Source organism: Mesocricetus auratus, unplaced genomic scaffold, assembly GCF_017639785.1.
Source record: "Mesocricetus auratus isolate SY011 unplaced genomic scaffold, BCM_Maur_2.0 Super-Scaffold_100008, whole genome shotgun sequence".
NCBI lineage: Eukaryota > Metazoa > Chordata > Mammalia > Rodentia > Cricetidae > Mesocricetus > Mesocricetus auratus.
Window position 1 is genome coordinate 111,750 of NW_024429192.1, and position 12,050 is coordinate 123,799.

A 12,050-nucleotide genomic window follows, 5' to 3' on the forward strand; every position below is an offset into this window, starting at 1 on the left:
AATATCATCAACAACCAAGGAATAGTTGTCCCCTTATTTTAAAACATGAAGGAATATTCAGTCTTACCTACAGCAGTGAGGTTCCTGTAGGTCTCCAGCATCACATCTTTGTAGAGATTCTTCTGGGAAGGATCCAGCAAAGTCCACTCTTCCCAAGTGAAGTTGACATGCACATCATCATAGGTCACAGTGTTCTAAAATATCCCATACATGTGTACAACAGAGAGTATGATACTGACAACATTGTAAATGTATACTTATTTGACAGTATAGCCATATAATTCTGGTGCTGCCCACACTTATTCCACAACATAGACATTCTGATGTAATCACCAAGTCACTTTATTTAGAAAGAAACTGAATGAGAGGGTCATCTTGTCATGACTGTACCCGTTAAATGGTATATCACCTTGCAAGAAATGCATATTAACAAGCATAAAGAGAGAAGTAAACAGGTCAACAGTACAGAGTACACATGAGCGAAATTATATGAAAAACTACGACCTACAAAAAAGAAAACACAGATGACAAACTGGGTGTATTGGCTCATGCCTTTAACCCAAGCACTCAGAAGGCAGGTATATCTAACTCAGAGTTGAATGTAAGCCTAGTCTATCCAATGATTCCCAGGACAGCCTGAAGTACACATTAAGACCCTGTCTCCCAAACAAAACAAAAGAGAGAATGAACTCAAATGTTTTTACTGAAGTTCCTACATTGGGTTAGGCATTCACTCCAGTTCTCTATTCATCTTTCAGAAACCTGAAGTGCCTTAATTTGACCTGTAACATCAAGATTTTACTAAAAGGCACTGCATGTTTAAACAGTTACAAATGAACAGATGAAAACATTAGCAATATAAATGTTCACTATAACTAATCAACACAGGGCAGGGGAAAAGGCTCAATAGCAAAAAAGCTCTTGCTCATCTTGCATATAGGTGAGCTCAACTACCAGTACTTATACAGGGATCACAACTATCAACCATTCCAAGTTCAGCTTTTCTGAGACCATCTTTTGACCACTATGAGGACCAGGTACCCACATGGTGCATATATATGCATACAAGTAAAATATTCATATTCATTAAAAAATTCAAATAAATACAACAGTCAGGAATAAAGTCATGCACCTGCAGTCTAATGACTCTGAAGGATCAGGAAGTATCAACGTCATGAATACCTGTCATACTGGGAAACACAATGATACCCTCTACATCTGTCTCTTTGGTTACTTCTACGCCCTATATGCAGAGAGGTTTCTATGGAAGATGTCTCATAGCTTAGGTATCTCAATATCTTGTGGTCTCAAAATGCAATCCATGCTGTTATGGAATATTATTTTAAGGTGTGTTATATTTGTTTATGCTGTGGAACATCTGTTTTAATGATGCAAAGATGTGTTGCATTCTTTTATGTTGCATCTGTTTAATACTGTGAAGCTGTTATACTTTGCCTGTATAAAATACTCAATTGACTTAATAAAGAGCTGAGTGGCCAATATCTTGGCAGGAAAGGATAGGCAGAGCCAGCAGGCAGAGAGAATAAATAGGAAGAGAAATCTGAGGAAAAAAAGGACATTAGGGGCCAGCAACACATCTACACAGCAAGTCATGGAGTAATATGTAAAGAAGGGTATATAGAATAGAGAAATATAAAAGCAAAGAAGCAAAAGGAGACAGGATACTTTAAGTTAAGAAAAGCAGGCTACAAACAAGTCAAGCTAAGGCTGTGCATTTATAGGAAAGAATAAACCTCTCTGTCTCTCTCTCTCTCTCTCTCTCTCTCTCTCTGTGTGTGTGTGTGTGTGTGTGTGTGTGTGTGTGTGTGTGTGTGTTTTATTTGAGAGCTGGGTGGCAGGCTCCAAAAAGAGTAAAAAATAAAAATAAAAAATAATTGAAAAAAAAAAGCAAAACCAGGCTTCATTCTCACGGTTTCATGCAATGAACTCTCACAATCTCCTCACTGGACTCTATTGCCAGGGTCTGCCCTGGATCAGTCCTATATCAGTCATATATTCTGGACTGATGTTTTTGGGGCTGTGCTCAGAACCAGCTGAACAGCCCAGGGTTCAACCCTGAGTGACGGAGTGTGGATCAGGAAAGTCCCAGCTATCCAATAGCTTTAAGAAGAAGACAGAGACATCTTGTCATTTCAGGAGAGCTCTCAGTCCACACTGGAGACACTGGTTTACTCAAGCATCCTCTTAAATAGCTTTCTGCCAGGAGACATCTATTATCATGTACATAAGACTGACTAGGAAACACTTCGTCTATCCCTAGAGATGGTCCCAGAATGTACATACACAAACCCTCAGACCTCCCTTAAAACATGTCTCACAAGTCTTCAGGTATGGCCCCCATAATGGGTATGGGTCTAGATTTATCTTGTTATGCAAACTAGATCATTCTCCACTACGGCCAAACCATCTGGAGGTAACCAGCTAATATCTAAAAGACAATAGGAGATTTGAGATCCTGGAATTAAGGTGAGGCCTATATTGAAACATCATATTTGGACCCGACACTATACCAAACATAGATGCCTGCAACAATGTTCAGTTGTAATCACAGACTAAGATTCCATGACCTTAAATTATGATTCTTCCTAGTTTTCAACACATGATGGGTGATCCTGCAAAGTTTGATTTAATTGTAATGGACACTAACACAGCCTGTACCAGAGGAACAGTAGATTTTGTGTAGAGTTGCTTCCTGGGACTAGGAATCACTTTGATTACACCTTCCACAAATTAAAGGTTTATCTGGATGGAGTCTCACCCTTAGGGCATGTTGATAGGCTTCTATTACATAGCAATGACCTTCTTTATAATGACAAGACACTCCCAGGAAATCCCTGCCTGTTTCAGCACTTGACTGAGATCTAAAAGGACATTTTCATTTTCACTTATTTCTGCGCCCTTTCTTTTTACAATAGGACTGAATGAGTCATCAATAAAAAACCATCCAACAATTTAATATTCCATTTAAGAAATTAACCCATTGTTCTTTAATTCTGCCTGCTAAAATTCAAGGGCATAGGCAGAATAAGAAACATGTTGAGGCCAAAATATTACACAAATGACATCTAGCTTAATTTTTCTACAGTGCAGGTTTATTTACTCCTCTTCTTGCAGAAATTCTTTTTAAATTAATTATTATATACTAATCCCAGTTCTCCCTCTCTCCTTTCCTCCCACTCCCCCAACCTTCCTGTTACTCCACCCTCCCTTTTGCTCCTCAGAAAGGATAGAGCCTCCAAATGGGGAGTCAACGAAATCTGTCCCATCACCACACTGAGACAGGACCAAGGCCCTCCCCGCTGTGTCTAGACAGAGCAAGATATCTCTCCATAGGAAATGAACTCCTAAAAGCCAGTTCATGCATTAGGGATAGATCTTGGTCCCCCTGACAGTGGTACCACAAACTGCCCAAGCCACCCACTGTCACCTGCATTCAAGGGTCTAATTCAGTTTTATGCAGGTTCCCCAGCTGTTAGTTCAGCACCAGTGATCTTCTACTAGCTTAGGTCAGCTGTTTCTATGGGATTCCTCATCCTGTTCTTAACCCTTTTGCTCATATTATCTCTCATCCCTCTTCAACTGGACTCTGGGAGCTCATGCCAGTGGTTAGTTGTGGATCTCTGCATCTGCTTCTACCAGTTAATGGATAAAGATTCTATGATGACAGTTATGGGAGTCCTCAATCAGATTACAGGGGAAGGCCAGTTCAGGCACTGTCTCCACTGTGGTAGAATATTATTTTAAGATCTGTGACTTTTGCTTATGCTGCATTTGGTTAATTCTGTGAAGCTGTGATTCTTTTCCTGCCTAAAACACTAGATGGTCTAATAAAGAGCTGATGGTCAACAGCAAGGCAGGAACAGGGATAGGCAGGGCTGCAGGCAGAGAGTACAAAGAGGACAAATGAGGAAGAGCAGCAGCAGCAAGAGAACAAAAACAAGAGGATGTCAGGGGTCAGTCACCCAGCCACCCTGCCAGCTAGGGAGTAAGAGGGAAAGTAAGATATACATGGTATGAAACCCCAATGGAAGAGATTTCCCAAATCAATAATCAATACAATGTCTCACAAAATAGTAACTACACTTCTAATGTAGGCAAAACCTCAATTTATGATCCCTTGGATGACTCTAGGCTCATGTTGACAACTGAAGCTAAGTAAGACACAGACAATAATATATGAGAAGATTAATAAAACACATAAAACCAATATATTAACCATATCAATCACTTAAGCAGCAAAAATCCAAACATGAACATTCAATAACTGAAAAACACAGATATGTCAAGAAATGAGAGGTCAGCTTGTAAGATTGAAAAGAGAAATCTAAAATTGTTTCTCTACAGAATCGTCCCAATCTAACAAAAACCTAAGGAACTCATAGTAAAATTTATGAAAAAAAATTGATGAACATCCATCATTTTCCAGAGAAACATGAAAAATGTAGATAATTAATAAAATCTTTCATAGATGAACAACAGTAACAAAACAAACAAAGAGGTAAACAAATAATCCATGGGAACATAATGCATCGATATTAAGATGTTATATGTGGTAAATTTGCATCATGAAATTGACACAATCCAAAGAAAATTCTCAAAAATGTATAACAGGATTATTGATTACAATTCTACATGCAATGTGGAAACAGAATGCTCAATAGGATTATGAAAAAAAGTATTGACACCATATGACTTATATATTTACCACAAAGCTACAACAATCAATATGTACAATTTGTGAAAGAATAAATGACATGAAAGAGTCAAGAACAAAAGCTAAAACATATAGACAACTTTTAAATAAAAGACCAAAAGAAACTTATACAGGAAAAGTGTGGTTTTGACTAATGTTACCCAACTACCTATAATTCTATGTGTATAGAAATTAACACAGACTTCACAACTTTCCAAAAATTAACTCAAATTGACCCTTAAAGCATTATGTTCTGGCCCTCCAATTACTGATATTTCTTCCAAACAGAGGCCACAAGCTCTAGAGCTCTCTTGGCAAATGAAGGTAATCTCATACTACAGCTCTACAAACACTCATATACCCTTGTGGCTTCAGCAAAACCAACCCAACTGATATCTAATCACAAAACAGTGTAGGAGAATAATTGAACGTCTATTTCCTGCCACATGGGTTATGGCACATGATGTGTAATTTGCCCTACCCACCTGCCCAACAACAGGTGGATAGCACACCTAATCTTAACCCTAGCAACATAGAATGAATCCACAGCCTCTTATTCCCCATCAAAACAAAAGCAAAACCTCTTCTCTAAAGCACATTTGATTTCCACTTGACAAATACATTTTTATATCTATTTTAAAGTTAAGATAGCACTAAAGTATCTATGTTGGTTCCATCCTACAAGAATACTTGCTCAACTATGTTCATAGCAGCATTATTCCTAATAACCAGAAACAACCTACATGTCCCTCCACCAAAGTTTGAATAAAAAATATGTGGTACATTTACACAATGGGCCATTACTCAGGTATCAAAGCAAGGGCATCATAAACTTGCAGATAAATGGAAGGAAATACAAAAAAAAATTATCCTGAGTGAGGTAATTAAGATACAAATGACAAACAAGGTATGAACTCATTTATTCATGGATATTAGTTGTAAAGTAAAGGATAATCATGCTACAATCCACAGACCCAGAGAAGCTAATTAACATTGAGGGCTCAAGGGGGGAAATATATGAATCTCCCTGGGAAGGGGAAATTGAGTAGATTTTCTGGAAAGAATGGGTAGGGATAGGAATAGGACAGAGCATGCTGAAAGGAGGGAAGGAATATGGAGGGAGACTAGGGAAACTAGAGGACATTTGGGAGCTGGTATGGAAACCTAGTACAGTGGATACTCCTTAGATTCTGTGAAAATAACCCTAGTGAGGAATCTTAAGAATGGGGAAGAAGGTACCTGTACAGCCTTCTCTAACCAGGCAAAGCTTGGGATACCAGCCAAGCCACAAAAACCTTCATCCTACATCCTTGCAAGATGTGCTGGGTTATTTGTACCTCAGAACTTGAAGGAGTGGATAACCAATAACTGTTCTAACTTTAGGCCCATTCCATGAGAGGGACCCCATGCTCATCACTGCTTGGCTATCCAGCCTTAATATGATGGATTCTGCCTAGACTTATTGTAACTTGTACAGTGTATATGGATTGGTTTTGTGTGTATGCTTGACACCAAGCTAGAGACATCAGAGAGCAGGGAGCCTCAGGAAAGGAAATGCCTCCATGAGATCCAGCAGTGAGGCATTATCTCACTTATTGATTACTGGGGATGGATTTGGTATGGGGGAGACAGCCTATTGAGAGTGATGCCATCCCTTGGCTGATGGTCCTGAGTTCTATAAAAAGGAAGGCTGAGCAAGCAATGTGAAGTAAGTCAGTAAGCTGCATTCTTCCACGGCATTTACAACAATTCCTGCCTCCAGGATACTACCCTGTTTGAGTTCCTGTCCTGACACCCTTTAACAGGGAACAGCAATAGGGAAGTGTAAGCCAAACAAACCCTTCTCTGAACACCCCACACTCAACATGGTATAGCTTATGTTCTTCCTTACAACTCCCTACAGCAGAAGCAGAGGAGAATCCTGGAAAGAACCTGAAAGCTACCTGACACTAGTACTCCTGATTGCTAACCCTCCCCAGGGTCTCTGATTGGCTAAGGCCACCCTGCTGGGCCTCAGAATAGTAGCAGCTCCCCTGCTGGGTGATCAGAGATCAAATGACTCAAGACAGCACAGTTCTTCCAGCCCTACCCTTCCAGCCCAGCAGACAGGGTCCTAGTCTAGAAAGTCTGTATTTTAGAAGACATTATTCCATTCTGGTAAAGCACATCCTGTTCCTCATCCAAAACACAGGGTCCTTTGTGCACACATTCTATTACACACTCAATGTTCAGTGCAACCAACCCATTGCCTCATAGTTGGGAAATCCTGAAGACACAGGTCACATTCACAAAGTAACTGTTGAAAAACAAAACAAACAAAAAAAGACCATGAATTAGAAAGCAATGACGAGTAGGGCTTGGAGGCAGAAAAGAGAACGTGGATATGATGTAGTTATAACCTCGAAAATTATTTTGAAAAGTTGAAACAGGCTTTATGGCCATGTGCTCCAGAGACTAGGGATTTGTATAGAGCTCAAAGATATCTCATACCTTTCCTCTAACGATGAACATCTTAAACCAGAAAAATAACAGTCCTGTTAGCCATGGTCACACCATTTACCCAGATCTTCTATTTTAGTTTAGTACTATTACAGCTCATGGAGCATCTAAAATAGACTAATTCCACATTTCTAATCTCTAGTGTAAAGATTCCACCTGGTGCCAAGTTGAGAGTTCCTCTTTCTATGAAACTCTCTAGAGTTGCAGATTACAAATACCTACATTAAAACAGTTTTAGTTAAAATGCCATTTTCTAGGTTCCATCTCCTAATCTCTATGATGTAACTCAGATGTTTTAGAGTAAGCTATAGTTAGCTCTTCTTGCAATACTGGCAAGCAGCCAAATTTGGTTATCATTACTCTACACTTGTTAAGTTTTTTATTTAAATTCCCCCATCATGTTTGGTGATGATGAACCAGGCTATGATCTAGACTTATTTTGTATACATAATCATTATGCTGAGGAATTGGAAAAGGTATTTATTCCTCATGGACTAATTATGGACAGGACTAAAGACTTGCTTGCGATGTCATGGTAGAGATGGGAGGCCATCACATTATGGCCCTCTGTGTGCTGAAGGGGTGCTATAAATTCTTTTCTAGTCTGCTTTACATTAAAGCACTGAATAGAAATTGTGATAGATCCACTCCCATAACTGTAGATTTTTATCAGACTGAAGAGCTACTGTAACGATCCGTCAACAGGGGACTTAAAAATTAATGGTGCGGATGATATCTCAACTTAAACTGGAAAGAATGTCTTGATTGTTGAAGGTAAAACTGACATTGGTATGACAATACAAACTTTGCTTTCCTTTGTCAAACAGTACAACCCCAAAATGTTTAAGATTGCAAACTTGTTGGTGAAACAGACCTCTCAAAGTGTTGGATATAGGCCAGACTTTGTTGGATTGAAATTCCAGACAAGTCTTTTGTTGGATATACCCTTGACTATGAGTACTTCAGGAATTTGAATCATGTTTGTGCCATTAGTGAAACTGGAAAAATCAAATACAAGGCCTAAGACCAGAGTTCAAGTTGAATCTGCAAAAATGAGGAAACCCACCGATGTTGCCAGTAAAATTAGCAAGCATTCTAGTTCTGTAGCCAACCTTGGACAAATGTCTAACTGAGGTATCTATTAACAAAGAAAACCAAATGCTGTAAGAGGCTCCCCCACTACCTGAGTCCTGACTCCTTGCAGAAGTTCTCACTCCAGCTCCTACCCTAAACCCCCATATTCTCTTTTCTCCTAGATAGTTCCACCATTTTACCTATGTGTTCTCATGACCCATTGTCATTCTCTTGGCCTTTATTTTTTCTCTTCTTCTCTTGCTCTCCCCTACCCTCCTATTATGCCCAGTCTATTCTGCTGGCCATGTTCAATCTGGACTTTTCCAAATGCCTCTGGCTATGTTCTCACTCATATACACAATAAAAACTTTTGTAGTTGTCAGTCTGATGTGATAAAGCCTTCATACTAACCCTAAAGCCGAGAACTTATGGGGGTTCCTGGTAGAGCATCAGAGGATTGTCTAGATGCTAGAAGTCTACCTTCTGCCATGGCTCACTCCATTCCTCTCTTCTTCTGTATCCTTTTGTAAGGAACATTATATTGGTAATTGTAGGGTATTATTTGTTTAAGCTCACTGAGAAGCTGGTTTGGAAGTTAGGCTCCCTCTCCCCCAATTTAAATACAACTTTGTTTATGTCAAGTGTCCTCCAAGACCCACTGTCCTTGATCAGTCCACCATTCCCAGCTCTGGAACAGGGAGAAGGAAAAATATCCAGTAGCTAAAGGGATTAAAAATAATTTGGCCACCAGGCATTGGTGGACCACGCCTTTAATCCCAGCACTCAGGAGGCAGAGGCAGGCGGATCTCTGTGAGTTCAAGGCCAGCCTGGTCTACAGAGGACAGCCTCCAAAACAATACAGAGAAACCCTGTATCGAAAAACCAAATAATAATAGTAATAATTTGGCCTTAGCCTATAGAATGTGAAAAGATCTTCCCCAACCCTACATATGATAGAGGGCTGATCTCCAAAATATATAAAGAACTTAAGAAACTAGACACCAAAATACCAACTAACCCAACTAAAACATAGGGTGCAGACCTAAACAGAGAATTCTCAACAGAAGAAACATAAATGGCTGAAAGTCATTTAGGGAATTGCCCTATATACTTAGCTGTCAGAAAAATGCAAATCAAAACAACTCTGAGATACCTACCATCTTACACCTATCAGAATGGCTAAGATAAAATGACAGGTTATGCTGAAGAGGATGTGGAGTAAGGGGAACACTCCTCTAATGCTCGTGGGAGTGCAAACTTGTACAAGTATTTTGGAAATCAGTAGGACACTTTCTCAGAAAATTGGGAATCAATCTCACTCAAAACCCAACAATACCACTCACGCATATATTCAAAGGAGGCACAATCATACTACAAGGACACATGCTCAACTATGTTCACAGCAGCACTATCTGTAATTGCCAGAACTTGGAAACAACCTGGATGATCCTCAACAGAAAAATGTGGTACAAAGGAGTATTACTCAGTGGTGAAAAACAATGGCATCTTGAAATTTGAAGGCAAATGGATGGAACTAGTAAAATCATCCTCAGTAAGGAAACCCAGACACAGAAAGACAAACATGGTATGTAGTCACTCATAAATGGATATTAGAGGTAAAGAAAAGAATAACCAACCTACTACTGTTCACAACCCCAGAGAAGCTATGTAAAAAGGAGTCTCCTAAAAGTGACACATATGGAGGGCCCCAGGAAGGGAGAACAGTTAAGATCTACTGGGTAAACTGAGAGGGAGTAGAAGGAAGGGATGGGGGATAGAAATATGAGGGATTGAGATGGCCAAGTTTGGGGAAGGACAGAGAGGGAGAGCAAGGAAAGAGATATCTTAATAGAGGGAACCATTATGGGGTTAGAAAGAAACCTGGTACTCTGGAAATTCCCAGAAATCCACAAGGATGATCCCAGATAGGAATCCTAGCAATAATGGAGAGGATGCCTGAACTGGCTTTCCCTATAACCAGGTTAGTAACTACCCTAATTATCATCAAAGAACCTACATCCAGTAACTGATGGAAACAGACGCAGTGATCCACAGTCAAGTGCTGGACTGAGCTCCCAGAGTTCAGTTGAAGAGAGGGAAGAGGGATCATATGAGCAAGGGGGTCACGATCTTGAGTGGGAAAACTACAGAGACAGTTGACACAAGCTGGTGGGAGCTCACAGACTCTGGGACATAGATGGATGACAGGTATATGTCTCGATCTACTTTGGGTATGCTGGCAGAGGAACCAGGACTTATTCTGGGTGCATGAACTGGTGTTTGGGCATCCAATCCCTATGGTGAGATACATTGCTCAACCTTGATACAGAAGGGAGGAACTTGGTTTTGCCTCAACTTAGTATGCCAGACTTTGTTGACTCCCCAAGGGAGGCCTTACCCAATCTGAGGGGTGGGATGGGGTTAAGTGAGGAGGGCAGGAGAAGGGGGGAGAGGGAGAACTTGGGTCAGTATGCAAAATGAAAAAAAATTAAATAAAAAATAATAATGTGGCATTAAGATCAGCTATGAGGTAAACACTATTCAACTGAAGTTACTATGTTAATATCATTTATCCGATAATATAAAGTCCTGTAGAAGAAACTGGACATTGGACTCTCATCTGTACTTAAAACTCATTCATTTAAACTCAAACTATACAGAGCTCCTTGGTAATTGCCTTTGCTATAAACTGTAAATTTACATAAGTGTTCCTCTGGGTTTTATGAGTCATTCCACAAGTCACACCTTCATACAGGTATGTGGAATCCCAATATAAAACCAACTATCAGCCGGGCGATGGTGGCACACGCCTTTAATCCCAGCACTCAGGAGGCAAAGGCAGGCGGATCTCTGTGAGTTCGAGGCCGTGCTGGACCGATAGCCTTCAAAACAATACAGAGAAATCCTGTCTCGTAAAAACCAAAAAAAAAAACCAAAAACAAAACAGAAAACAAAACAAACAAAAAAAAAACCAACTATCAGAAGGATTAGTGGCCTGTAATTGGTTGAACATGAGGGGCAGTTTGGGGTTAAGAGCCCTCAACTTCAGGAATTGTGTGCTAATCCCAGAGAGATGATGTTCAAATTAGAGAATTAGATAGTACCCACTGCTCTAACCATTATGGAAGTAATGTTGGTGTTCTAAAGAGATGTGTGTCCCACCATTTGGTCATATTACTGAAACAATTGCCCACAAAAAACTGGAATTTCCTCACAAGTCACCTGCTGAGAGGAGAAGACAGAAGCCAGGAGCCAGACAGAGGAGGAACAGACTTTACATAGTTCTGACACCTTGACTAGGACTTTTCAGCTATGTATACCTTTGTTTGCTTAAGCCTAAGCCTGTCCAAACTCTAAAGGAGTGAGTGAGTGAGTGTGTGTGTGTGTGTGTGTGTGTGCATTTACTGTACCTCTTTGTTCCTCCTCCCAGAGCAGTGACACTGAATAAATTTCCTTTCTACATCTGCCTCGTTAATTAGGGCAGCCAGGGCCCAGGATATGACCCTAAATACTCCCATAATACTGTCACAGCCTGGCTTCTGTATTGTAGAAAGATGGACACCCTCTGCCCCAATAACTGTGGTAAGAATCACGTCATTGGGTAAAAATGGAGTGGGAAAACCAATTTGAGTTTGTTTTTCCTGCAGCTGGGCCATCATGATGGAATCAAGTGGTCACTCTTGTCCACTGATGCTGAGGGGAGAATTGAGCATTGACAGGAAAGCAGGTTTTGTCAAGAGGCCAAGTCTTGTTCCTTCTGTAG

General features: G+C 40.1%; 1 protein-coding gene and 1 pseudogene across 3 annotated transcripts in view; one reads left to right on the top strand and one right to left on the bottom strand.

Annotated features, from left to right (window-relative positions):
• The window catches only part of LOC101842794 (zinc finger protein 431-like), a 43,387-nt gene that overhangs the window by 2,837 nt on the left and 28,500 nt on the right, over nucleotides 1-12,050 (bottom strand). For 2 of the 3 annotated variants that reach the window (XM_021229400.2, XM_040750378.1), the window contains exon 2: nucleotides 68-194. In XM_021229400.2, coding sequence (XP_021085059.2) covers nucleotides 68-194 — 127 coding nt within the window. Of the gene's footprint in view, nucleotides 1-67; nucleotides 1,825-12,050 lie in introns of those variants that run through there. The other variant, XM_040750377.1, reaches the window with a different exon arrangement.
• Nucleotides 1,127-8,237, top strand: LOC121141737 (annotated as a pseudogene).